Source organism: Arvicola amphibius, chromosome 2 (genome assembly GCF_903992535.2).
Source record: "Arvicola amphibius chromosome 2, mArvAmp1.2, whole genome shotgun sequence".
NCBI lineage: Eukaryota > Metazoa > Chordata > Mammalia > Rodentia > Cricetidae > Arvicola > Arvicola amphibius.
In genome coordinates this window covers 171,193,723-171,221,065 of record NC_052048.2, presented here as the reverse complement: position 1 = coordinate 171,221,065, position 27,343 = coordinate 171,193,723, and the positions used below count along the sequence as shown (strand labels likewise).

The following is a 27,343-nucleotide window of genomic DNA, read 5'->3' as shown; positions in this document are numbered from 1 at the left end:
GGCATGGCATCTGCCTCACTTAGGAGAGGCGTAGCATCTGACTGAGCCATCTACCTCACTTCCTTCTTCCTGTTCTGTCTACTCCACCCACCTAAATATTGCCCTATCAAAAAGCCAAGGCAGTTTCTTTATTAACCAATGAGAGTCCTCCATCATAACTGCCTGTATTTAGATTCTACCTGTACTATGTTTTACGCCCTATGAACATATACGTGCACCCTCTATTCCTTTATTTGCTCTTTCTTTCCTTTTTATTGTATTTGAATATTCAAATTATGCCTTTTCTCTTCATCTTCATGGAGAAAACACTGTTCATTTTTTTTTTTAAATATTACACGTTTTTCCCCTGGGATCTCCAAAGCTTTGAGATCTTTGACTTCTAATGTTTTGAATAGGAAGAAATCCTATTCCATCAATTAGAAAGAAAACAATAAGTTATCAAACCAAGACACAGTAGTAACTAATAAAATTGAAATACATACTTTGAATAGAAAGTAAAGGAAGAAATGACTATATTAAAGATGTACTCTTATGTCTTTAGGAATTGTATCCCTATTTCAATAAGCATCAAATTTTAATATGCCGATTTACAATCAAGAGAAATTACAATAGAAAAGACCACAGCTAGAAATAAAAGCCCATGTTGAGTGTTTATTGCTAGTGCCATAGTCTCAGCTTCCGTAGTTGCACTATAGAAGTAAAGACAAACAATGCATGTAGAGTTTAAAGCAAAATCTAGCACAAAGGGTGATCATCAGAATACCATCACCTACCTGCCTAAGGGGGTTAGTCACAGAATTTTGCAAACATCATGAGATAGGCCCTAAATAAAATGCTTAATATTTCCACTAATTGTCTACCTGTCCAAGTGAAAGTCTTTAAATTCATCAATTATAAGCTATATTTTTCCTTAGCATCGACCATCAGCTAGCAGGCAGGCCTTTGGCAAAGACCTTCTATTACTAAGGGACCAGTAAAGGGTTAACACATACAGAAGGCTCCTTAGGAGTAAATGTTTCCTTTTTCCTTCATCAAGGGAAAACATCCTCAGATGCAGAAGGAACATCTGTGTATCTAACTACCAAATGGCCTGGGAAACCCAAAACTGCTACTTGGCCACTGGACAAAGAAGCTCAAAGCTGGTGGTGGCTGCTTAATTTTTCTTTTGTTACTTCCCCTGAGATCTGCACCCTCCTGGCCAGAGTGGCCACTGCACACTGTTCCTTGTGTTGAATGCCTATTTTGCATTTTACTTCTGTCTGGGTTCAGGACACAAGTTACAGAAAGACAGAAAGAAACTGCTACACAGTTTTGGCACTGAGAATTCTGCAGAGATACAGGCTTCAGGTGCAGCTACAACTACTAGACGCCCACTTGAGGCCAGGAAGCAGAGAGGCTGCATGTGGTGTTCCGCAGCTCGTGTCTTCCACATGAACAAAGCTGGACCCCTGGTCGGCTCTCAGATGTTTGTTGAATGTCTGTCTACCCAATACACCCTGTTTTGGGTCAATCCTATCTCAACCTAGGAAACAACTGAGCTGTTTTTGTTCTGAATCTGAGTATCAGTTCGCAAATATAAAATTTAACATGCTCATGGGTTTGCAAGAAAGAAGAATATATACCAGTTTAAATGACCCCCCCCCCCCAACTTTTCTTTTAATGCATATGCTGTGACGTTTACAATTTGGACTTCTCGCAGAGAGTTCCATCGCATTGGAGAAGGGAAAGAGACTTATTTCGAGTCTCCTGGTAAGAATACTTCGAGGTGGAGGGCAGGGACTCACTTTTCAGCACTCGGGTTTCACGAAGGGTATCAGAACCGGGTCCCAGCAACTCCGGACCTCTCTCCCTCTTGTCTTCCTGGGGTACTGTCTTCTCTGCCCCTATCCCACCACCACGTCCACAGAAAGCCTGCAGGATGATGGATATTCGGGGGTAAGGGTCCTAAGGGCTCTGAACCTTTGGCCCCTTGCAAACTGCGCGCTCCGGGGCACCGGCCTGGCCCAGGCGGTGGCGGCGGCGCGCGCACGCGCACTCCGCGGCCCCGCGGCCGCTCCTCGACATTCCATTCCACATGTTGCTTTGGAGGCGCCACAGGTTCCTCACCTGCGCGGGCTGCGGGGGGTCGGCAGCGGGGCTGGGGGGCCCGCACGGGCTGGCGGACTTGGGCTGGGCGAGCGCTCCCCGGGCGCCCCGAGCCGCCCCGCGCTAACTCCGCCTCTCGCCTCCCGCGGCTCCGCTCGCCCGCCCCGCGTCCTGGCCGCGGCAAACACTCGGGCGCCGAACTCGACGTGTCCGGAAAGCCCGGGCCACTTTCTCTTTCGTTCTGCGGCCGCCGCGCACGGACCCAAGCTCCCGCGGACCCGCGGGGACAGCTGCGCTCGGCGAGGAGCCCAGGAGCCCCAGCCAGCACCATGCTCGACCCGTCTTCCAGCGAGGAGGAGTCGGACGAGGGGCTGGAGGAGGAGAGCCGCGAGGTGCTGGTGGCGCCGGGTGGCTCCCAGCGAGCGCCGCCGGCCACGGCTCGGGAAGGGCGGCGGGACGCGCCGGGGCGCTCCGGAGGTGGTGGTGGCGGCGGAGCGGCTAGACCCGTGAGCCCGAGTCCCTCGGTGCTCAGCGAGGGTCGAGATGAGCCCGAGCGGCAGCTGGACGAGGAGCAGGAGCGGCGCATCCGCCTGCAGCTGTACGTCTTCGTGGTGAGGTGCATCGCGTACCCATTCAATGCCAAGCAGCCCACCGACATGGCCCGGAGGCAGCAGAAGGTGAGTGGCGGGACCGGGAGCCTCCTGCGGCTACTTCTCCTCCCCTCCCCAGGTTTTTTTTGTTGTTGTTGTTTTTTGTTTTTTGTTTTTTTTTTTCCCTGGGAGAGCTCTCGGGCACCTGCCGCCACCCTTCTGCGAGGGGCCGGACACTATTTTAGGCAGTCTTTGAGGGGTGTCTAGGGCAGGAGGGAGCGCTTTGGTCTTTAACCTCTGTGGGAGCTGGTCAGAGCTGGCCTGAACTGGCAGGGGCTAGCAGGGGCTATCAGCTTCACCTCACCGTCCGCAAGACGTGGATGGAACCGCTGACCGCACCTTGCAGGCCCTGCAGTAATTGCACCTGGGCAGGTTAGGTTGGGACAGGGTTAGATGCAACTCCCAACAACTTTAATTTGGGTTGCTGTGGGGGTGCATGGAGCAGGGTTTTGCCTGGAGCATGTAGCTAGGTGAGGCAGATGGAGCATGGACACTTTCCCATTACAGAGAAATCTCCTCGCAGGCAAAGGACTATACATGTTCTTTGGTGAATTAAAAGCAAAGTTACATTGCTCCGTTTCCTGTGCTGCCAAACAAGCAGAGTGTAGTAGCATTCAAACATCGTGGAAGATAGGCACCCAGAATGACTGTGGGTAAGTAATTCCAGACCGTGGCAGGCTTAATGTAGTCCACTGGTGATGCTAGCTGGACTAGAGCAAATGCTTAGCGAATGACTCTTTCTCCCCACATTAAAGGAAGTTCTGTCAGATGAAATGGCTACCTTGATTAGTTTGAAAACAGGACCCTAGGAGTCTGATATTCTGTACCATACACAAAGGGACTGAAATCGCCTTCACTGGATAAATGTGTGCAATAGAAACTGTCTCAGAAACCTTTTAAGGGGATGCTGAACTTGGAAGGTTCTGAAGAATCTGTAAGCGTCCCCTTAGGTTGTGACATGTATGGGGACCCAGCGACACCAGAGCTTGCAGAAAGCATACCTACATGTACAGTCCTTTTTTGTTTTACTGAAATAGGAACTTCAGCACCGGAACCTTTTCTTTCAGATCCTTTTGAATCGACTTTTAAAATAAAGCCGTAGTCCAGAGAAAGTAGTTTCCTATCACGTTCCACTCACCCGTGCCTCTGACCGCAACCCTTCTGTCCACATTTATCCAATCTTTGTTTTTATATTATTATTATTATTGAAGTCTGCTTGACATGTTAAAGGCTGTGCATAGTTTACTGGGTGCAACTCATTGAGTTTGGGGATGGGTGGACAACTATGAATTTGCCCGAGCTTAACAATACTGTATTACATATTTAAAAAGCATTTTTCCTAACTTTGAAAAATCCGAAGCAAATGAGCTATGCTGAAACTACCATCCTCTTGAGTACTTTTGGTGCATTCCTTTACTGTTGAAGGCTAATCCCAGAAGCCCTTCAGGTAGCCCAACACTCTACGGAGTTCACAGAATGTCGGATTGATAGAGACCTAACCAGCTCTAGGCCGTCTCCTCATGCAATGGAGAGAAGTAGGTCAGAGGAGCATTTTCTAGCACCAAGCCACTGGGCATGATGAAAGCTACCATTCCTCAGCGGAAGAGTGAGTGCCCTGCAGCTTGGCAAGCCTGCTGCTCCGCTCCTACATGAGGCCGTATATCCTCATGTGCTGCTTGGGTTGAGTCTGTATTATCTGTGTAGGTTCTGCAAGTGCCAATCTCCGTAGTCCTCTTAAACTAAGCATGGGTTTTCTCCGTTGTGGTAGGAGTCCATACAGGGTACATGATCATCATCCAGTGTCTAATTTCACCTTCCACATTCCATTTAGCTTAGCTTTAGTGTGCTCATATGTACAAATTATTATCTGGTAAAAATCAAGAGGCCATTTGTATTTGGAGTGGTTTCCTTTAGACTCCTTATGAGGAAAGCCATTTACCGACTGGCTCATTTCTGCTGTGGATACTTGTTGCAGTTTGTTAAGGAAGGGACTCTCCCTTGTTTGGTCAAATAATGCAGCTCTCCTGGCTCTTCCTGTTTGAACAGAATGTTTCTCTAGCAGTTATTTGAATTGGCAGACAGGTGTACTCACAACGCTACTCAGGAAACTGTTGATGTAATGTTACTCAGTCATTACTAAAATAAACCCAGTTTCATGAAAGGCGAAAAGGGCTGCATTCATTCTATGCAAAATATTTGGAATGCTTAGACTTTTTGTTTTTAAATATTGAGACCCTCAAGCATAATCAGATGAACTTTAGTATTTATCTTTTAATGGGGAGGTCCTGTAACAAACAACCTAAACATTTACCTTATTCAGAAGCTCCTCCACTTTTTTTGTTTTTTTTTTTTAAGATTGCTGAAGGGAGCTGGAGCAATTCTTGGCAGTCAGGTTTCCTCCTAAGAAAAATAAAATGGGAATTTAACTGTGTTCATGTGAATTTGATGCACAAGCCAACAATTAATGCCAAAACTTACTTTAAGTCTTGAATTATACAGTTGGTTTTTTTTTTATAAAAGAAGTAACATGAAGATTGCACAGTCACTAATCCATTGTCTACTTTTCTTCTTCTTCTTTGTAGTCAAACAGGCAATAAAATGGTTTTTCCACTGCTCTCTCATTTCTCCCAACTTTGAGAACTGAGAGGATCAGAAATTGAGGTCTGAGAGGGTCCTCATTCTGTGAGTGAAGAAAATGAATTACAGAGATAAGAACCTTACCCTGGAGGCCACGACTTAGGTTTGTTGTCAAAGCCTCTCACTGGTAGGGCTATTTGGCTTTTAGGAACAGAGCTGAGCTACAGGGTTTCACTTGTCTACAATATCCCACAGAACCCGTAAGAGGCTGTGTGCGTGAGCTATTTGAGAATGTTAAACAGTAGTAAACTCCCTTCAGTGGAAATATCTGTGCTGTGGTTTTGACTAGCACACATCAACACAGAGGAGTAACAGCTGATGCTTTTCCGGACTGGCGGTGACTATTGCTGCTTTTACAGAAAATCTTGGATTAGATTTTGGTTTGTTTCTGTGACAGAGCCCTGTCCCAGGTGGTCCCACTGACTCAGTGGATATATGCATGGTTATATGCATGACAGACGTGTGTAGTGACGAACAGCCACCATGAAATGGCTTTAGCAGTAAACACTGCTTGACACCACCTCGTGTTTATTGACTTGATTGTTTTCGTTCCGTTATAGAACTATCAATAATCACGGCCATTGGGTAGTTCTAGATGGTTGAAGGAGAGATCAATGTTATAGCTAGAAAAACAGTAAACAAAACAAACAAAAAAATCCTCAAGCAAATCACATGTATTTAATAAGGTCTGTCTTCACCTGTCATACATGTAGAAAATGTTGAGAGCCTAGAGGGAAAATTAGCAAATGGGGTCCTTAGTGGTTAGAAGTTGGGGAGACTAAGACAAACCCTTTGGCCACCATAGAAGGCTATTCACAGATGTGTTTCTGCTGTTAGGTCTGTATTCACAACTATTTACAGGGAACACTGTTTAAAGAGATGGTAGCTTGGATCAAGCAGGAACTGGAAGATTGTGCTCAGCCACTTCATGGTTTATTTTTGTTTTTATTATTGAATATAACATGTTGAGAAAATGGCCAACTCTTGTTTTTAACTAGAAATAAGGAAAAGGGGATTTCAAAGATGAAAAATGTTACCTGATAACTTTTCGCATGACTTCTATGCCTGTGTTCATGCATTTCCAATTGCTTTGCCATTGAAATAATGCACAGTGCATTTTATGAAATAAACCTTTCGTACAATCATTTCTCAGCATTTTGTATAGCCCTTGATAGTTCTAAGTTTGAGAAATTTATATAAATAAGCTGCAGAAATTTCTTTGGTAACACTGATTTGCAGGACTGGTTTGAAGGAATACAATATTGGGTGAGATTATTTGCCTATCTTTCATTTGAATTTTGTAGTTCAGAGAAAACATCCATAATCTGATATTCCACAGGCCGAAATGCTCAGAAATCTTAAACTTTTTTTTTAGTTATTTATAAGTGGATCCTTTCATATCTTGCTTCATTTGATAAGTCATGGTTACAAACTAAAAAGATTGTCAGCAATTACTTTTGGCCTATGTGTATAAGGCGAGCAGAAAACATGAATACATTTTGTGTTTACGCTTGAGTCCCATCCCCAAGATACGATGTAATATGTATGCAAATTTTTCAAAATCCCAAATCTGCAACCCATTTAGCTCCATGCTCTTCAGATAGGCATATTCAACTTATTCAAAATGACCACTTTTATCTCCTTTGGAAACAGGTGGCCTTTCTGTATTTATTTATTTTCAGTCTTCTGGTACCAAGCTCAGGGAAGCCAGCTTTGTTAGAAATGAATAATAGGTTTGCAGGTGCTGAGAGGGTATCTTTCTTTTGCGTGGCACCTTGTTGCCTGAGTGATGTGTTGCCTTACTTTTGGGGATTGAGATACAGTTGTGGCCTGATGCTGTATATAAGTATACTCTATACATAACATACATAGTGCATGACATATAGAATTTAGTAAATGTTTGGCATGTGCAAGCCTCAGATTTAATGTATGTCTCAAATAATTAGTGAGATATAGAATGGAGGAAAGATACTATGAAAGGGAAATATAAAGATCTTCTAGTTTTCTGCTGAACTCGTACCCTTCAACATGTTTTGAGACCTATAAGTGTCCCAAAGAAAGCTCTGAAAACAGAAATCTCTATTGACACAGAACAACTGACTTCATAGAAACCTTCACAATGCCGTTATCAAACCCGAGGGACAAGAAGGCAGTGGTGAACCCTGGCAGTCTGGCTTTCTCTTTTTCCTGTAGTTTCCAGGAGATCTGGTGGTATTCAAACAGAGCCTGAATCATTCATCCTTTGTGCTCCTTTGGTTTTAGTAGGGTGTGAGGCAAATACCAAAGGAATGGGTTACACTGTTTGCTGCTTTTAATAATAGGGAATACCTTGTCCTCTGGGGATCCAGTGGGAAACCACACATTAAAGAAAAACCTCAGGCGGGACTTGAAATGGTATCTCAGAGAAAAATGCTTATTGCTTTAGCTGATTCATCTAATCCTCCACAGGGTGTCCGGGTACCACAGCAGCGGCGTTTAATTTGGTAGAATGAGTTGTGCTAATGAGAACTCAAATGGATTAAGTGGTATTGGAGCCCCTTTCTTTCAAAAATGTAATCATCCTTTATTTTGATGTTTGAAGACTGCTTGTAAAATGAAATAAAGTATTGGGATTGTGTTTTACCTTTTTTGTCTCCTTTTTCTTTTAAGAGTTTCATGTATTTGTACTCTCAGAAAATAAGCAGCCAAGTCTCACTATAAGGTCATTGAAGTATTTCCAAAGAAAATGGAGAAAGCTGGGTCCTCTGGATAGGTCCCCAGGTAAAGACACCTGTCAGTGATTCTGACAATCTGAGTTAACTCCCTGGGACCCACATGGAGAAGTCATCTTTGCAGGTTGTCCTTGCATTTCTACACATGTAACTTGACATATGCACACGTGTGTGCATGTCCCCATTCCAATTCAAACCAAGTAAAGAAGAATGAACTTTAAAGGTTGAGGAAGATGACTCCCAGGTTATGAAATATGGAAAGGGGAATCACACTTGAATTCTTGTACATTTTTTTTTTTATGGAGTTCAAATCGATTGAGACTTTTCCCCCAGTGGGATATTTTAAGGTATTGTACTCATATGGTATTGTCATCATCAGGGAGGACCTTATGATTGCAAGTCATAGGCACATTGGTGGCACAAGTCATGTATTCTTTAGAGTGAAGACTAGTCAAGTATCAAATGGTGGAGTTGTCCAAAATAATTAACATTTTTCTTATAGCCCCTGCATATTGGTTAAAGATTTATTTATTATCTCCTCAAGGAATATCTATAATTCTCCTCTTTGACTGCATATTATAATCACCTTGAGAGCTTTTTAAAAAATCCCATTATGCAGGTGGTACTGCAGCCTAAATAAATTAGTCTCAGAGATTGGGAAGTTAGTCTTTAGGCTTCCCTGGTGAATTCAGTGTGCAGCCAAAGTTGAGATCTAATGTCCTAAAGAGTGCTACAGGAAAAATGGTTTATTTTCACTTAGTCAAGGTGAAAGTATTTGTCATTAATCAGAATACTGTATTAAAGTGGGTATTCTGTCGGAGTGGGAGGTCCTTCTGTCTATGTGTTGCTTTTATTGGTTAATGAATAAAGAAATTGGCTTGGCCTATAGCAAGGTTGAAGGAAGGCAGAAGGCAGAGTCAGATAGAAGCCATGGAGCCGCAGCCAGAATCAGACATGCCGAAACTTTGCCGGTAAGCCACTGCCACATGGCGATACATAGATTAATGGAGATGGGTTAAATTAATATGTAATAGACAATAAGAAGCTAGAGCTGATGGGCCAAGTAGTGATTTAAATAATACAGTTTCTGTGTGATTATTTCGGGGCTGAGCAGCCAGGAACCAACAAGCAGCTCACTCTCTCCTCCTACATTCTGTATTAAGTAAAAGGCAACACCAACAAAAAGGTCATCTAAATAATATGGAATTCTTTGAGTTAGTACAATGGGAAAGATGGTACAGTAATTTAGACTTTTGAAGTCTTTAAATAGGTTTATTATGGTTGATAAATTGTATTAGCAGCTATAATTTATGACAGAACTATAGAGAGATCACTAGCAACAACATAAAATGAATAATGGAAACAGGTGTGAAGTAAACTTAATTGTTATTTTTCTTTTCCAATGACATTGAGAAGAAGATTATCATGAAATCTCATGGTAGAGTTGATATCAAGTGATGCCTAAAAGAGTAAACTTCACAAAAGTCTTCTATAAAACAGCGTAGTGCATTTCAGTCATACATATGTTTCTCAAAACAATTGTATCTACCTGACTCAAGTGAGCCATATCAACAACCTTCATAGCATGATAACCCTAAGGTTGAAGTAGTGGCTTTATACACCTTGGTGGTAACCAACAGCTCTCTAATTGGATTTAAGACCTGCTCAGAAAGAAGGTGACCGTGCTTCCTTCCGGAAACTTGGCTAACTACTCAGTGAGGTCATGGCTATTGTAGCAGAATCTACTGCCACTAATTTACTAAAGCAGAATACGTCTTAACCACACTCTCAGCATTTGTTTTTATAATCACAGATAAGTGTTGTCTTCACCCCTCATCAAGGAATCTTCTCTTTGCATCAGGCAGAGACCACTACAGAAAACCACAGCCAATCAAAATGCGTGGTTGAGGGCCTAGTCCCAGTGGATACATCTACAAAACACTCCCACACCTAAGGCTCAGGGAACATTGTGGAAGAGGGGCAGGAAGCCTGAAAGAGCCAAATAACCAGGTGGTTTGCTGTAAGATTGTCTCCTAGTAGTACCAGAAGCTACACCCAACAGGTAAAGACACTTGCTACATAAAATCTCACTAACATGGCTGCCTAAAAATGAGCTAAACAAGAACAGTACCAATGCATGTGCCAAAGTGGATGTTAAAAAGCCCAAGAACTCTCACCTTTAGATAACAGGAAAGCTGAGGGCAAGGGCTCATCAATTGGTTGTCTAGAGCCAAGTGGCTAGTCCTGGAAACATACATAGAAGTAACATTATGTGGATTAATTAGTTTATATTGAGGAACATGTACGTTATATATGCGTTAAATAACAATTAGTAAAAAAGAAGCCATGCGTTTGAAGGAGAGCAGGAGGTGTATATGGGAGCATTTTGAGGGAGGAAAGGAAAGGGAGAGAGATTGTAATTTGCATTAGAATCTCAAAAATAAAAATAATGAAATAAAATTTGCCTGTCTTCTATATTCAGAAAAGTATGTTATAGAAGATATTCTCAAGTAATTCTTATGAAATAAAACTATTAGAAACATTAAGAAAAAGTTTTAAGAGTGAATTCGTGTTTTTCTACCATATCTTAGCTTCTGACTTTTTGGGTAGACAATAGTCAGAAGCCCCTGTTTTTCTTTGAGTGCAGTAGATGGGTAACCATTAATTTGCATTTGGAAAACTTACGCTGTAAAGCATCATGGGCGCTGAAGTTACAGCTGTGGTGAACCTGCTGCTTTGCATGCATAAGGCTGTAGGTTCAATTCCCAGCAGAGAGGGCGAGGGAGAGAAATGCATGTGGGCGGAGAGAAAACATCCACACACAACAGAAGAAACCAAAAACATCGCAAATGTCTACTTTGGTTATGTAAATGTTATGGCAAAACTTTGTAAACTCTTTGGTTTAAATATGCTTTCATTCTGTAACCTTCAAGTTGGTGATGAATTTCTTCAAAGGAAATGTTACTGGGGCAAAAGGTCTAAATGACTTGAAGGCCATTTTGGTCAATCATATCATCATAGTTCTGCGAAGAAATTTAATTTGGTCTTTTCTGATTACATGTGGTGATGACTCCCCACCCCCTGTGGTCTAATACTCTTTCCTATCTTTTTCTGCTGAGTTTTGTTTGCCTATTAGTTAAAACATGCACTAAAGATGACATTCCTCCATGTGGGAGATTCATACCATCTGCCTTTCACCTTGTTTTGGGGTAGATTTGCATTGATATTTCCCTTAATAGCCATTCCTCAGTCATGCTCAGTTACTCGCTGAGATAAAAGTTGTAGGTAAGTTAGATTTCCCTCGCTTTTTTTTTTCCCCACAGAAAATAACTATGCTGTCTTTACAGCCTTAATTTTGATTAAGCCCTCCTTTGATCACTAAAATCTTAAGGACTAGTTAATCATACTAATTGTTTCATTAATTTTTCGTAAACCATTTATTCAGTTCTTACAATGTGAGTTTTACATTATCTAGTGCTCTGAGTACATTATAAAATATAAAATAAATGGAAATCCTTTCTTCAGTTAATGACAAAAATATATATAATTTATGTATTTCTCTTTCCATGTTAATTATTTCAATATATTAATGTAGCTTTTCCTGGTCACAGTGCTAACTAATTTTGATGAAAAGTTGCTATGTGTTTTAATTTCTGGTAGTGTTTTTTACTTCTTTTTCTAAAGTTCATTACCTTCCATGTTCTTTCCTTCCTTCCTGACTTTTCCAGTTGCTGTTATTCTCTGCATAAACACATTTCATCTCAGTGGGTCCTGGCTGCTTCATTTGCTCCTGTGATTAAATGAGATGCTGGGTGTAGCATATTTAGGGTATTGCAAGCTAGTATATATTCCATTTGAAGTGCTGTCATTTTAAACTCGTCTAATTGAGCCTTTTTGGGAACTATGCTTGCATTATATCCAGTCTTCTAGGAGCTCAGTCTATGCCACTTCCCTCAATCTTCATGTTTTTGTAATCTTTTGAAATTTTGATTTTATGGAGCCCTCACATTTATAATTATGGTGATATTTTGAGTGTTTTATACTTTGCTTTTATTATTGTAGCCTATAATTCTCCATAATTTATTTATCTAATTATGGGGAAGTAGGGAGCTCTTTAATTTTTAATGCTCTAACTAGTCATATTGATTGTACATATTGATGGCACACAGTTGATTCCTTTAATATTGATCTTTCTGGGTTTCTGTCTGGCAGGGCAAAATGGTGCTGATGGGGTGTGCTTGCTGGGTGCAGTAGCTGGCTCTCGTCCATTTTACATCTCATTGGCCAGAGTACTAGGATTAGTTTCCAGCCTACTCTCTGTGGCTCTACTAGGGAGTACTTTGTGTAGTTTACCAGTGAGTGTACTGCTGGCTAAAATTTTAGGATAGATACTCTTTATTCTTAATAATTATCCTTTCATTTTTATTACATTAATAAGACAAAACATCCAAAATTGATTTTGAATGCTATAAAATTTCTTTTTTTTATACATAGAGACTATGGATTGCTTCTGTTTGGTTTATATGTGTCAGATTACATATTTTCCATGAAATCAAATCTTCAATTCCTGGGTAATTTCTACCTGTAGAGGATTTGATTTTGAGTTTGGTATACGTTCATTTTTTGTTTTTATACTTATGTTCTTAAGAGAAAGGTCTATCATTTTCTAATTTACAGTCATAGGTTTGGGAGAAATAGTGATGAGCAATGAAACACATTTTATTGTATGTGTGCTCTCAAGTACTGTCTGTTAGGATGCAAATGCTATAATAATTGCATTATCCACATCCAGAACCCACTGAAATTTTTTGTCTTTCTTTTTTCCTAATTAGATTTCTCCTCAGTTCCAGATTCAAATATGGTAATTGCTCATTTTTATAAATTGGCCATTTCTAGAATTTCAAAGTGTGTTACCATAGAGTTGAACTTGTTTTTCACTTGCTTTCTTTCCTCTGCCTCCTCCTATTCTTCTGGCTGACTCTAGCTATGTAGCTGTGCCTGACAGGAAACTTAGGTTTGTCTTGAACTCACGGAGACTCGTCTGCTTCTGCATCTGGTGCTGGGTTGCAAAGGTTATAGATGTGCATTGCCAGATCGGCTTTATTTATTATTTTTAAGTTTATTTTTATGGAGATGGAAATTTTGTCTGCTTAGGTCAGAAAAGAGCATTGGATTTACAGACTGTTGTGAGCTGCCCATGTGGGTGCTGGGAATTCAATCTGTAAGAGCAGCCAGTGCTCTTAAACACCGCACCATCTATGCAGTCCCACTAATTAAAAACCCATGTTTCCTCTTTTAAAATGCTAATTGAGTGGTGGACTCGTCTCCATTGGTAAAGTGCTTGCCACACAAAGCGTGAGGACCTGAATCATGATCCTTGGTATCCATGTAAAAACAGGATGTGGTAGGTGATGGCACCCATCCTTAATTCCATTGCTTCGGAGGTAGAGTCAGGAAGACCAGTGGGATTTCTAGTCTCATTCTAACCAAATTGCTAAGCTTAAAGTTTAATGAAAGACCCTGTCTCAAGAAATAAGTGGGGACACTGGCATCAGCTGTAGCCTCTACATGTAACTGCATATATACATACACATACATAAACTTGTACAGAACACACACACACACGCAATGAAAATAAACATTGGCGAAGCGTTTGAGAGTGACTAGAACTTTCCCAGCCCAGTTGTCTTTGACTCGGGGACATAGGCTGTCAGATACTGATAATCAACAACCCAAAGACAGGTCTGGGACGGTGAATCTGGACTCTAGTAGCAGTACGCAAAGCAGAAGTAAGGCTTACGAAGAGTTTTAGAGAAGTGAGTAGTTGAGGAAAAAAGAGAAATTAAGAAAAAGAAATCTGGATAATGGAAGAGGTGCTGACAAATGAAAATGCCTTTGAACTCCATTGTCTAGAGTTTTCATAGGACCGTAGCAGAAACTGGACAAAAGCTGAGGGAATCTCTGGTGATATTGGTTAATTCCTTGAGCTCCCAGTTTTTGAGCCATTGGAAGGCTGTGTGCATGTCCCCCTGGTTCCAATAGCCCGATGGTTGTGCCAGGCAGTTGAAGCTCTACCTCTGTCCATCTCTTACTATAGCTTTGTTAGTAATGGATCATAACTGTCTGCCAAGGGTTAATCTCTTGGTCAGTATTATTACTCTCCAGTCTTGCAGCTGTCTTGGGTTCTGTTCGTTGGGCTTTCTTTGTTCTCAGATTTATGTGATTATCTTTGTCTTAACAGTTAACTCAGTCACTGCCACCAAGATGTAGCTGCAGTGTTTCTCATATACCATAGTTAGTTTTTTGTTTGTGGGGTTTTCTGAAGTGGACTCCAAAGCAGGACATTCTTGGTGGAAGCCACCCTCACATACAGTGTAGTTTGTTACAGTCAGAAGTATTAGGATAAGAAAGGACCAAAGTACTTGGTGGGGAGAGGAAGCAACCTGCCTGCTACCCTCCACCTGTTCTCAGTCTAGTTCATTATATAATGTAGAATTCTAAGTTCTCTTCTTCTTCTTCTTCATCAGTGTTCCAGACCTTACCGTGGTAACCCTTAATCTTCTTTTTTTATTAAAAATTTCCGCCTCCTCCCCTCCTCCCATTTACTCCCCTCCCCCTTCCCCTCCCCCTCCCTCTCCTATCCAGAGAGCAGTAAGGGTTCCCTGCCCTGTGGGAAGTCCAAGTTCCTCCCCTCTCCATCCAGGTCCAGGAAGGTGAGCATCCAAACAGGCCAGCACCCCCCCCCCCCCCCCCCCAAAGCCAGTATGTGTAGTAGGATCCAAATCCCTTAATCTTCTTTTTAAACTTGGCGTCTGTTCTCACAGTGATGTACTGAACAATTTACAGTTTTTCTTGTGAGTCCTTTCCCTTTGCTACCCACAGAGACCTGGTTCTATCCATTCTGTAGTTTCTATTCTTATTTCGCATAGGTCTGTTCTTGTTTTGTTTGTTGCTGTTTTGTTTTGTTTTGTTTTTTGGTAGGAACTGATGGAAGATGAGATATGAAAGTATGATTTTTCCCGATTTTTTTCTTTGTTGTAAATTAATGAAAACAAAGTTATGAATTTATCTCTTTGTTAGATATCTGTTCATTGCTGTATCAAAATACCTTAGGTAAAGTAAGCTTAAGGAAAAGCTTATCTTGGCTTGCAATTTAAGAAATATATTGGTGGGTGGCAGGACAGTTGGTCGGAAGAAAGCATAGCAGTAAGGAACATCAGATTGCTAGTCACATTGTGTCTACAGCAATGAAGGAGATCGGACAGGAAGTGGACTAGAGTTTCAGACCTAAAGCCTGCCTCCAGTGATGGTGCTGAAGCCTGCCTCCAGTGATGCCGAAGCCTGCCTCCAGTGATGCTGAAGCCTGCCTCCAGTGATGGTGCTGAAGCCTACCTCCAGTGATGATGCTGAAGCCTGCCTCCAGTGATGGTGCTGAAGCCTGCCTCCAGTGATGCCGAAGCCTGCCTCCAGTGATGGTGCTGAAGCCTGCCTCCAGTGATGGTGCTGAAGCCTGCCTCCAGTGATGGTGCTGAAGCCTGCCTCCAGTGATGGTGCTGAAGCCTGCCTCCAGTGATGCCGAAGCCTGCCTCCAGTGATGGTGCTGAAGCCTGCCTCCAGTGATGGTGCTGAAGCCTGCCTCCAGTGATGATGCTGAAGCCTGCCTCCAGTGATGGTGCTGAAGCCTGCCTCCAGTGATGGTGCTGAAGCCTACCTCCAGTGATGATGCTGAAGCCTGCCTCCAGTGATGCTCTTCCACCACCAGCTGGGGACCATGTGTTCAAACACATGAAGCTGGAGTACATTTCACACTAATACCGCAGCAACCCCTATGTATAGACTTGCATCAATCTACATGTTACATTGCAAAGCTTATTTTAATTTTAAATATTTCATCTTATTTCAGATATTTTTCCTTGAACTAGATAGAGAGATAAATTAAGCATTGCAATGGTTGAAGAAATTTTGTTTTCTCTTTGGTATTAGAATTTTAATGTTATGTTGCAAGAGAATATGATTATATGAGCAATTCATATATTTGTGTATCGATAACTTTAAGTTACCTTTATATAATAGTGTATTATTGGTGTGTGTGTGTGTATGCATGTGTGTGCATGTTTGTATGTGTGTATGTACATGAACATGTATGTGGAGGCCAGAGAGAAACAGAGGGTGGCCTTGCTCTTCACCTTACTTTTTGAAATAGGGTCTCTTCGCTGAACCCGTCACTCTCCCATTTATCTAGATTGATTGGGCAGTGAGTCCTTCAAGTCTGCTTATCCCTGTCTCTTCCAATTTACTCCCCCACCCAGCCTTTATGGCTGTGGGTTACTGGGGTTAGGACACCTTCCAGCACACTTAGCTTTTTATGTGGGATTTGGGGATCCGAACTCACGTCCTTAAATTTGCACAGCAAGTACTTTATGTCTTGTCATGGCTCCACAAGGTTTGCTATGCCTAATTTTTGTGTGTGTGCATATATGCGTGGGTTTGTGTGTGTGTTTGTGTACTGATGTGCATACACGTTTGCCTGAGTACGTGGAGGGAGGCTAGAAGATATCAATGGGTATCACATACACTCTTTCATGAGTCCCACAGGAACTAAGTTACACAACCATAACATGTGAAGAAGACCTAGCGTGTTGATTTTTGAGACAGGGTCTTTTATTGGCTTGAGGTTTGTGAGTTCATGGAACTGGTTGGCCAAGGAACTCCAGGGGTCTCCTCAGTTCTGTCACTCTAGGGCTGGGATTGCTATTTCAAGACACCATGCCTGCCTACATCTATCTCCGGTTTTGTTTTACGGTTACAAAGTTAGTGAATGCTCCTTTGAAATTGAGTGGTCTATTTTATCAGGTAGTCTATTCTCCAAAATGTTACTCTTTTAAACACACACACACACACACACACACAGAGAGAGAGAGAGAGAGAGAGAGAGAGAGAGAGAGAGAGAGAGAGAGAGGAGAAGAGAAGAGGAGTATTTCTGTATCGCTTTGGAATTATTTTATATGGAAGGTGGGTAAAAAAGACCTTCTGCTACCACAAAACCTACATTCTTACCACTTCAGTTTTAGGGAAACAGATTCAAAATTTTATTTAAAGACATAAGTCTTAATTTGGGTCTCTGCAAAAAAAAAAAAAAAAGACTAAAGCTCAAAGTACTGCTCCAGTTAAAAAGGTTTTAAAAATGCTGAATATCATGGGAAAGGATTCCAGATGCAACAAGGCAACCATAGCCTACAACATGGCTTCCTTGCGTTCTTCACCAGGAGGACTGCTTGTGCTCTGGACTGGAAGGAGGAGGAGCGTTGAGATGAAAGCCCGTCATCCCTTGTCTTTGGTTTCACAAAGTTTAGGTTTCCTTCACATGTTTCCAGTAAGGAGTTTCTGCTGGAGGCTTCTTCAGAGTCAGAAGAACAAGGAGTTTGCTGGGCGACTCTGTCTCCTTGACTTGCACAAGCTACACCCATAAAGTCTCTGAGCTGAACGAGGACAACAGTGGACATGCTCACGTGGATGGTGAAAGCCTACAATGCCTCAACCTTACACAAAAGCTGCAGGCAACTGTGGAATGCTGAGAAGAGTTGGAGAAAGAGTCTTCTGCAGGGAAGAAAACACCCGTTTGTTATCTGATACTAAATGGTGAACCCTAAAAACATACTTATAAGTAGCATTATACAGACTGAGAGGGTCATATTTATGAATATATCTATATATCTATATCATCAATTAGTGAAAAAAGAGGCCATGTATTTGGAAGAGAGCAAGGAGGGGTATAGGGGAGGTTTTTGAGCAAGGAAAGCAATGGGGAAATGATGTAATATTTCATAATCACAAAAAAGAATTTTTTAAAAGTTTCTTCCTAAGAAATGAGTTTTCCATTTATTTAAACATGACAACATTGTTTTATAGCAATATATTTATGAAATGACAGAGAGATAGTTTCAAATATTTAAGTAATTATGCAAAATTAAAGTTATGTGTCTTAAGTGTTTAACACCAGAAGAATTCTCATTAACTTCTGTCATCAATTCTTAGAATCCTGTGCTCAAACTTGATTCTTTTTGCCTTTACATTTTAATGTGTTGATATATGAGAGGGAGAAATTATATTTGCTATGATAATTATTATTATAAGAAGCTGATGCACATTTGGTAAGTTGCTGAGTTTATAGCCCTTCAAATAGGAAGATGTCAGGAAGTCAGATGTTTAGTGATGGGGTGAGATTTGGGTACAAGAATTAAATGGGAGCGGTCAGGTGTTTTGTACTTGGCAGTAAGCACTGGGATGAGATAGCCTGAGGAAAGATAGCCTAGCGGGAACAACATTTTAATGACTAGCCTTAAATGTTTTAGAGTAGACTAAGAGGCTGGGATGACAAAGGGAATTGAAATAAGAATAGCCAGGCACAGAAGAAGAAAGTTAGGATGTTCTGTGTCATAGAAATAAAAGATCTGTTTGACAGAGGAAGTTAAGTCAGAGCTAGGAGCTGTGGAGAAATCAGGTGAGCTAGGCATTGAAAATAGTAACTGGATTTATGGATGTGAATATGACCCTACCAATATTGACCCAAGCAACTCAATTTAGTCTTCATAAATAACTCACCCTTTTGTATTCTGGCATTCTGAAATAGTCTATTTTATACACTGATTCAGCCTTTCTTGCTTAAGTTGGTGAACAGCTTAAGGTTTCAGATAGGAGTTCTGCCACCTAACTGCTAAGTTTTGGCTTTATAAAGAATTATTTTCTGGGGAAAGATATATAAATGTAACTGTGTATAACTACCTGTGTATATTTTTGTTTTGTTTTGTAATAGTGAATTAAAAATTAGCTATATCATAGATTTCAGTTGTGATTTAATCCAGACGAAGGTCATCAAGGATTCTGGCAAGACTAAATCTTTGATGTTAATGTAAAGTCACCAAGTTTAGCTGTTTTCCTTTCAGTTGTGAATTTCAACAGCAAACATAGATTAAATGTTATGCAAATGCCCAAATATGTATCAACCTGGGCAAACCAGGTTGTAATCTATTTTAGTTAGTGGGATGCTGTGAAGATTACATGAAATGGTTTCTGGGAAGCATGGAGTTTCAGTAATTAGCATGAAACAAACCTTTAAAGAGTTTCCTCTTTAAAATTTTATCATGGTTACATTCAGGAAAAAAATTGGTTGGGTATGTGTGTGCATGTTCAATGGCTACAGGTTGATGTTAGGGGTCTTCCTCCGTTGCTTTACCCCTTAGATATTAAGGAAGGGTCTCTCACTTAAACCTAGTGTTCACGGATGACAGCTAGTCTAACAGCTCAGCTTGTCACTAGGATCTAATATCCCAGATTGTCTCTTCTTCTAAGCAATGGAGTTATAGGGAGTTAACACACTCTGCTGGCATTTCTGTATGCTCTGGGGATCTGAACTCTCAGCCTTGTCTTGGGTGACAAATGATTTGCCCACAAAGCCATCTCCACATTCCCAAGGTATTTTGATCTTAACAAACATTATCAAGGCACTATTTGAACAGCTTTTCTATGATAAGAATCATGTTAGGTACTGTTGTGTAGATGTGGACAAGGTGGGTTCTTGGTAGCTGATGTTAGTACAGGTAATGAAGGATTAACACACATACATGTGCATGCACTTTAACGAGACAGTGATGTGAGAGAGTTTGCCACCCGTTACTATGTGGAGAGGGATGGACAGGAAGAACCTCATGGGGAAGCTAGTAGCTGTTGAACAGGACTTGAATTAAGTGAAAAATTGGGCTACTTAGAGAAGGTGAGGAGAGTAGTTAAGACTGTACTAAAAGCAAGTACAAAATGTCTTGCAGTAGAATAAATATGATTTTTTTCTTTCTGAGAAACTGCAGAGAGATCCAGGAGGACTAGAATGGAATGTGGCTGTGGCAAATGATTTTTTTTTTTTTTACTGGGACTAGGAATTGACCTGATTTAGATTCTAAACTGGTCAACTCTGAGAATGAATAGTGTCATTCCATGGAATAATAATGTACAATGTACATGAAAGTTTAGTTACCTGTTTCTAGTTGGTAAGAATAGAAGCAGGTAAACCGGTTTGCTTAGGAAGAGATATAGAATGTCAGAGTAGTTACTAAATACCACGTAAGTTCATAAATTCCATTAGTAATGGGACAAAATTGTGCTATGATCCTGGTAAAATGTTACACACACACACACACACACACACATACACACACACACATTTTCTTAGAAATCTGAGCCCTGTAAAACTCGTAAAACAGTCCCCTTTCCCGCTCCTTTAATTTTAATGTTTAACAGTTAATTCACCCTTCCCTCTGACCCCCACCCCATTGTGTGTGCTTATGTATTCATGAGTTTACACATGTGTGCTGAAGTTAGTTCTACCTTGGCTATTGTTTCTCAGCACCCATTCCCCTGGTTGTTTGGATGAGGATCTCTCATTGGCCTGGAGCTGGATGATTTAGCTAGGCTGGCTGGCTACCAAGCCAGATTCTCCTATCTCCACCTCCCCAATGCTAGGATTATAAATGTGTGCAAGTGACCCTGGCTTTTAAACATGAGTTTTGAAAACTAAATTCAGGTCCTCATGCTTACTAGGCAAGCACTTTATAGACAGCTATTTTCTGGCTCTTATTGTTTTTAAGTTCTTCAAGAAAACTCTTTAACAATCTAAACAAGCTGTTTCTTGTTTTTATTATTTCCTATAGAGGGATCATGGTGAGACTTTAGTTTGCTGATGAAAACATCTGGCTCCGTTTCTTCTTTTTAGGATATTGCCTAATTGCTTTTTGCTAGTGGACTTCAAAAAGGTTGGTCCCTTCTTATGAGCACTTTAGTTTTAGTTGAGTATGTGGCAGTTTGACAGAAGACTGTATTTTCCATCTTCTCGTTTCTTCCTTTTAGTGCAATGAGACCAAGCATGATTGTCTATAGAAGATATGAAAACACAGCTTGAGAACACAACATGGCTTTATTACTTTTACTACATGAAAATGGAACCTTGAGATGTTTAGTATCAATAAGAAGTCACAGAGGCAATACTTTAGCTTTGGCAGAATTCAGAAGATAGGTTAGAGACTACTGAGATTTCTCTTCAAAAAGATTACCATACCAAAGGTGAATTCATTGATATCTCATATTTGTTCCTACTCTTAGAGGTAGGAAGAAGAAGAAAGAAGGGGGAGAAGGAGGAGGAGAGAAGAGAGGAAGAGGGGAGAGGAGAATAAAGAGTATAGGGAGGAGTAGGAGGAAGAGGAGGCTGTAGTGTGAAGCGGCAGGGCTGCGTCCCGCCACCCGGCTACCGGCTAGCTTTACACCCGAAATAATTACACGGAAACTGTATTCTTTTAAAACACTGCCTGGCCCATAGTTTCAGCCTCTTATTGGTTAATTCTCACATCTTCCTTTAACCCATATTTAGTAATCTGGGTAGCACCACGAGGTGTGGCTTACCAGGAGAGATCTTAACCTGCGTCCATCTCGGAGAGGAGAATCATGGCGACTCACTATCGTGAATGCCTGAAGCGTCTCCCCCACTCTGCTTCCTTGTTCCCACAATTCTGTTCTGTCTACTCCACCTACCTAATTTTCTGTTCTCTTAAAGGGCCAAGGCAGTTTTCTTTATTAATTAACCAATGAAAGAAACATAGACAGATAACTCTCCTCCATCAGGAGGCCTTAACAACAAATATGACAACGAAGATGATGACTACTTAGATTTGCGAGAGTGATGTATACCAGTTCCGTGAATCAGAATGATGATTCTTCCATGGGGTTTCCTGGACTATTGCTGGTCCTGGGTTCTATAAGAAAGCAGGCTGAGCAAGATGTGGGGAGCAGGTCAGTAAGCAGTACCCATTCACAGACTCTGCATCAGCTCCTTGCCTCCAAGTTCCTGCTCTGTTTAAAGTTCCTTTCCTCACTTCCTTCTGTCATTAGCCATGATGTGGACGTGTAAGCCAAATAAACCCTTTCCTCCCCAGGTTGTTTTTGTCATGGTGTTTAGTAGCTGCATTAAAAACCATAAGGGTTCCCAAGAAACAGTTTAGAAAGAGCGAGCCTGGGTATCTGACAGCTTTGCAGTGGAAAGACACCACTTAGCCTTGAGTTCAGTGTGAGAGAGGACTGTCATGTCTAAATGGAGTTAAGTAACTGTGCTTAATTTAATGTGTTGAAGTTGATTTCTGTTATCTTTTCGTACTCGTTTATTATAGAGTTTTGTTTCTTTTTCTTTTCCACTTAGCTTCTCCTTCCATGCCTCCTTACGCTGGTGTAAATGTTCAGTCAGTGGTTTTCTCAGCAGGGGTGTTTATATGCTCTAACAAACATTTCATAAGACACACACACACACACACACACAGATAGAGAGGGGGGGTAATAGTGACAATGTTTCTAATTGGTAGGAATGTTTGCTAAAAACTGTAAAACTCAACAAAGATTTGTATGTTATCCTCAATAGTCTTATTTAATATCTATGTCAAATATTCCTTATAATTACTTGGCCCTGGAATATTTATGTAACAATTACAAGATTCCTTATTTTTAATAAATAGCAACGTTCTTAGGCTTGCAAACTATTCCCAAGTAAATGGAGAGAACACTGAATTTGGTTTTGTCAGGAACCTTTTCCGGAATTGCTCCCTATTTTGGAAAACAATGTCTCCAACAGCAGTGATGTCTGTGTTATTTGTTTTCCCAATGCAGGATGCATGTGTCAGCCTTCATTTTCACCTGTCAGCCTCCCCTTGATTTTATGGGTATATATAAAACCTATTTAGCTTTTATTTCAAAATGTCAAAAATAAAGAATAGTGTTGACAGTATTTAGTAAAATATTGCCTAGCATTTCTGAACCAGACGTCTTCATTATTTACCTAGGTGTATGCACCTAGTTTATTTTGTCTTCTAGACCATTTTGGCTGAGGGTTTACATACTGAAATCCATCTGACTTGTATTGCTTATTTCTATTTTACTTACAGTTATTTATATTTTAAAATGTCAGTGTAGGTGATATCTCCTCCCTATAAATTTGATTTCTAACTATAAAAATTCTTTATTAAATATTTTTAAGGAAGTCTTACCTTTTAGGGTAAGATTATACTCAAAGTAATAGTTCACAGATGATATAGTTAGGTAAGATTTAGGGAAACGTGAAAGATGGTATAGTAGTCCAGGGATTCCTTGTGGAAGGGGTCTTTACTAGTCTTAGGGGGTGAAACGGGAAACCTGGGAGCTGTGGTCACAACAGGGTTGGGACTGCCACTCTAGGACAGGGTTTGAGAGCTGGGCTCCTGTGAAGACTGCACTCAGTGCCACACTCTGAGCATCAGTGTGCAAGTCAAGTAAATAATTCCTTTCATCCTTTGCTTTCCTACCTCAGCTTTGTCTTGGTACAAAGGAAAACACAAAGAGATGCTGATAAGCACACACACCTATGGCTTTTCCTTCCAAAGCACAGATCAAGATGACTGACCAGGGCAAAAGAAATCAGGACAGAAAGGAAGGGAGGGCTCGTACATTTGGGTAGAGAGCACTGTGTCTGGATGTATTTGAGAATCACTGGTTTGGAGGACAATTGTAATTAATCTGTTTTTGTCTTTCTTTTAGACATGCCCTTGACTTCTGGCTTGCTCTGGTCTGAGCCAGTGTTTGGACAGAGCGGAATCACTGTCCTTTCCCTGTATAATTATTTTGAATGTGAGGTATTGTTGCCTGATTCTCTCATTGTTTGAACCTTTTTAAATGTACTTTTCTAAGAAAGAGCATGTAATAAAATTTCTGATCTCATGCATATCTTATTTTGTTGGGGGAAATTGACTTGGTATTGAATTCTGGACTGGCCTCCTTCTGAAGCTAATCGTACAGGCATTGGTCCACTGTCCTCTGCAAGCCAGTGTTGCTAAGGAAGAGTCTGAAGTGTGATTTCATTCATTTTTTTAGGTGAACTGTTTATTCCTTACTCGGTGTTTTAAATGCTTTTGTCCTTTCCTTTAAGTATTCTAAAATGTTCAACTAATCCTTTTAGATTTCTAAGAATGAATTATTGTATAAGGCACTTGCTGATTACAACCTGGAGGTAGGAATATTCCTGTATTTTGGGGGATATTTCCTTTGTTCTGAGAAATTCAGGATGGGGGCACCCAGAGGGAGAAGCAGGGGCTTGGCTGTTCTGTAGGGTGAACCACCTCCCGCAGGCCTTTCTGTCTTTATTAGTATATTTACGAATCCTAGAATGTTCTGCTTGGGTGGTTTTTCTAGTCATACTCTAAAAATTATCATTAACTGGTGTTTTCACAGGCCCTTTGGCTTTCTTTTGTTTATAACGAGGAATATAGTTTGCGCTAGAGAATCAAAAAACATTGTAGTAGCTTGTTCATATGTACATAATTAGAATCTTTCCAATTTATCATATGTTTTGGTGTGTGTGTGTGTGTGTGTGTGTGCATTTAGTAGATTCATCTTTGACATCCCTGTCTTCAAGGAGCTATTAACTGATAGTAAGATAATAAGAACCATAGATGACCAAAATGACCTTGATGTGATAAAATACAAACGCTTGCCTTAGGAGAGAAATGATTGAAGAAATTTTGTGTACATTCTGGCAGTATGTTTTCACCAGGAAGCATTGTTGTGTGCATCAAGATAAGAGCAAGAACTGAAATTACCTCGTCTACCTCATTATTAAATTACATGCGACTCCAGCATTCAACTATTTAAAAACTGGGTTTTTGAAAGTATTTTTCTTTAATGTAAAGTACTGTAAATATCCAAATAATGAAAATATGATCAAACTAAAAATTTTGTGTTCATCAGTGATATGTTCAAGAGATTTCTAAAGTTTGTGCTAAGGTCAGGAGACCTAGATTCCATGAGCAAATATTGCCCTGTTCTTTTTAAATACCTGGCCCTCAGGCCCTGCTCCCTGATCATATCAATATATAATAGCTTTGGATGTAGCACCATCTGTGTGCTGTCCCCACAAGAGCCACGTATGTGACAATGAGAGCACTTTCTCTCCCCCCCTTTTTTTTTTTTTTACAAAGAAGCTTCTTTTATTCTTTTAAAATAGCGCCCTTTATCTTATTTGCTTATATAATACACATTTTACTTGCTTTTTTTTTCTCTCAGCTGAGACGTCACTAGGTTGTCAGTATTTTCATGCATTTCAAAATTACATATTGCTGTCCAGAGTCCTTGCCACAGACTAGTATCAATATTGTGGGGAAAGTGTATAGTCTTTAAATGTCAGCCAAACATAATGTGCCTGAAATATTAATGCTTATCAGCTTCTAAGATGTTATTCTGCAGAGAAGGGAAGTTAAAAAGCAAGTGATAAAGCATGCATGGCTTCTCAAAAAAAAAAAAAAACAAAAAAAAAAAAAAAAAAAAAAAAACAAACCGAATAGGATTAAATGGTACTTTTAAGTCTTAGAAGTTTGAGATAATCGTATTTCCGGTTTTGCATTTGCTCAGAGGGCCTAGCCTTTTCAAGGTCACCCAGCTTGTTACTGGCAGTGTTTAGATTTGAACTTACATTCCTGTGTCTAAATCCTGGGGTCTTGTCTCTGTGGGTTTTCCAAGATACCTTTCTCTTCCTTAAAAATTAAGAATTGCTTTGTTTCTTGCATAAAAGTGTTATTTAGACACCGATTTCTTACATTACGATGAATATAAGATAATTTTCTCTTGCAGAACAAGTCGTGTGCCCTCTAAAGCATTGCTGTATGTAGTTAGAGACTGATGCAGGGCCGTGAGAATTTTCCACCATCGTCAGCAGTAGCTTTATAAAGGGACTTATGTAGCATGTTTGCAGAACTGCTCAAGTAGGAAACCTTATATATATCTGTATCTCAGAACTGGAATTGTGTATTTGCATTAATTGTCGGTGAGTTTATCCAAGTACTAAGGAAATTGTTGGTCTTGTTTGCATGTGCCTGACCCAGGGCCTCTTGAGAGCACCCACTCCTTCTCTCGGAGTAACAGTGACTCTGGTGAGTGAAAAGATGTCATACATGTGTGCTGGCCCCAATCTCTTTTTATATTGTCAGTTTTACTGCCTTTTGTTTCTTTATTAGCTTGTATCTCCGGAGATGTTCTATACCTTTTTGAGACTGGAATTAAGGAAAAGAAAATTAGAGCACAATCACTGCTAACCGGTCCAGCAGTCACCATGAGTTCTGGATCCACCTTTATCTATGCTGTTTCCCTGCTTCTCCCGCTGACCGTGCTAGAAACCCAGTTTTGTATCAGCTGGCATCCTCCACCAAACATGCTCCTACTCAGAACTCTTCCTGATCCTTCTTAATGACTTCATAATCTTCCCTCATGTGTACAGACCATGATATTTAGACCATGATGACTATCTGCCTAAACCTTGTGGGAGAGGAAAAAGTTAATGTTTCTAGACAGGAAACACATTCGAATGTGCGCACTTTGAAATGCTCATTGAGTCATCGTACGGGCCAGGACTGTGGATAGCTTTGTCTCTGAATAGTCTGTGCCATTGCTCATCTCACTGTAGCTGCCTTAGTCTTGGGTATTTTATTGATTCAGATTTTTACTAAAAACTTAATTCGCTTAGTGAATATTTTGTTCAGTAAATTCTTCCTCCTCTCCTCCCTCCCTCCCTCCCTCCCTCCCTCCCTCCCTCCCTCCCTCCCTCCCTCCCTCTCTCCCTCCCTTCTTCTCTCCCTCCCTCCCTTCTTTCCTCCCTTTCTTCCTTTTGTTCTCTTGTTTATTGAGCCCAATCTAATTACGTACCCAGGCTACCCTTGAATTTGCGGCTTTTTTTGTCTCCACCTCTGAACATTGGAGTTGGAGGAATATGTCACTATACCTAGCTTTCATTTTCTTTGTACTTATTCTGTGTTAATCTACAGGGTGAATGTCCAGTTTTCACATGTGTTTTAGCACATGGGCCAATTATCCTTAAGGCTTCTGCAGGGTAGGTTTGGGGAGGTGTGTGAGAAGTCTCAAACAGAGGCTTAGACAGGTGTAGACAGAGTAGCTATCAGTGTGAGGCAGAGAGGGGCTACTCCCAGTTTGGTAGAGGAGGGAATGGGGCATGGATGATGGAGTAGAGAAGAAAGGAGAGCAACGAGATATTTGAGGAACAGAATAAAAGGCAAGCGAGGGCTGAATGTGTTGGACTTAGAGATTGCTCCAAGATCTTGCTGGAGCTGTTGTAGGACAGAGCCATTGTCAAGAAGTGAAATAGAGAAGAAGAGAATTGGAAGACATTCCAATAAGTGTTCTGTTGACACTGAA

The 27,343-nt window shown here is 40.8% G+C and overlaps 1 protein-coding gene across 8 annotated transcripts in view; it reads left to right on the top strand.

Annotated features, from left to right (window-relative positions):
* The first annotated feature begins 2,079 nt into the window (after nucleotides 1-2,079).
* The window catches only part of Cadps2 (calcium dependent secretion activator 2), a 510,179-nt gene continuing 484,915 nt past the window's right edge, over nucleotides 2,080-27,343 (top strand). For 3 of the 8 annotated variants that reach the window (XM_038320980.1, XM_038320977.1, XM_038320976.1), the window contains exon 1: nucleotides 2,083-2,762. In XM_038320980.1, the coding sequence (XP_038176908.1) occupies nucleotides 2,415-2,762 (348 nt within the window). In that variant the 5' untranslated portion in view covers nucleotides 2,083-2,414. Of the gene's footprint in view, nucleotides 2,763-27,343 lie in introns of all 8 variants that reach the window. The other 5 variants (XM_038320981.1, XM_038320973.1, XM_038320974.1 and 2 more) reach the window with 4 other exon arrangements.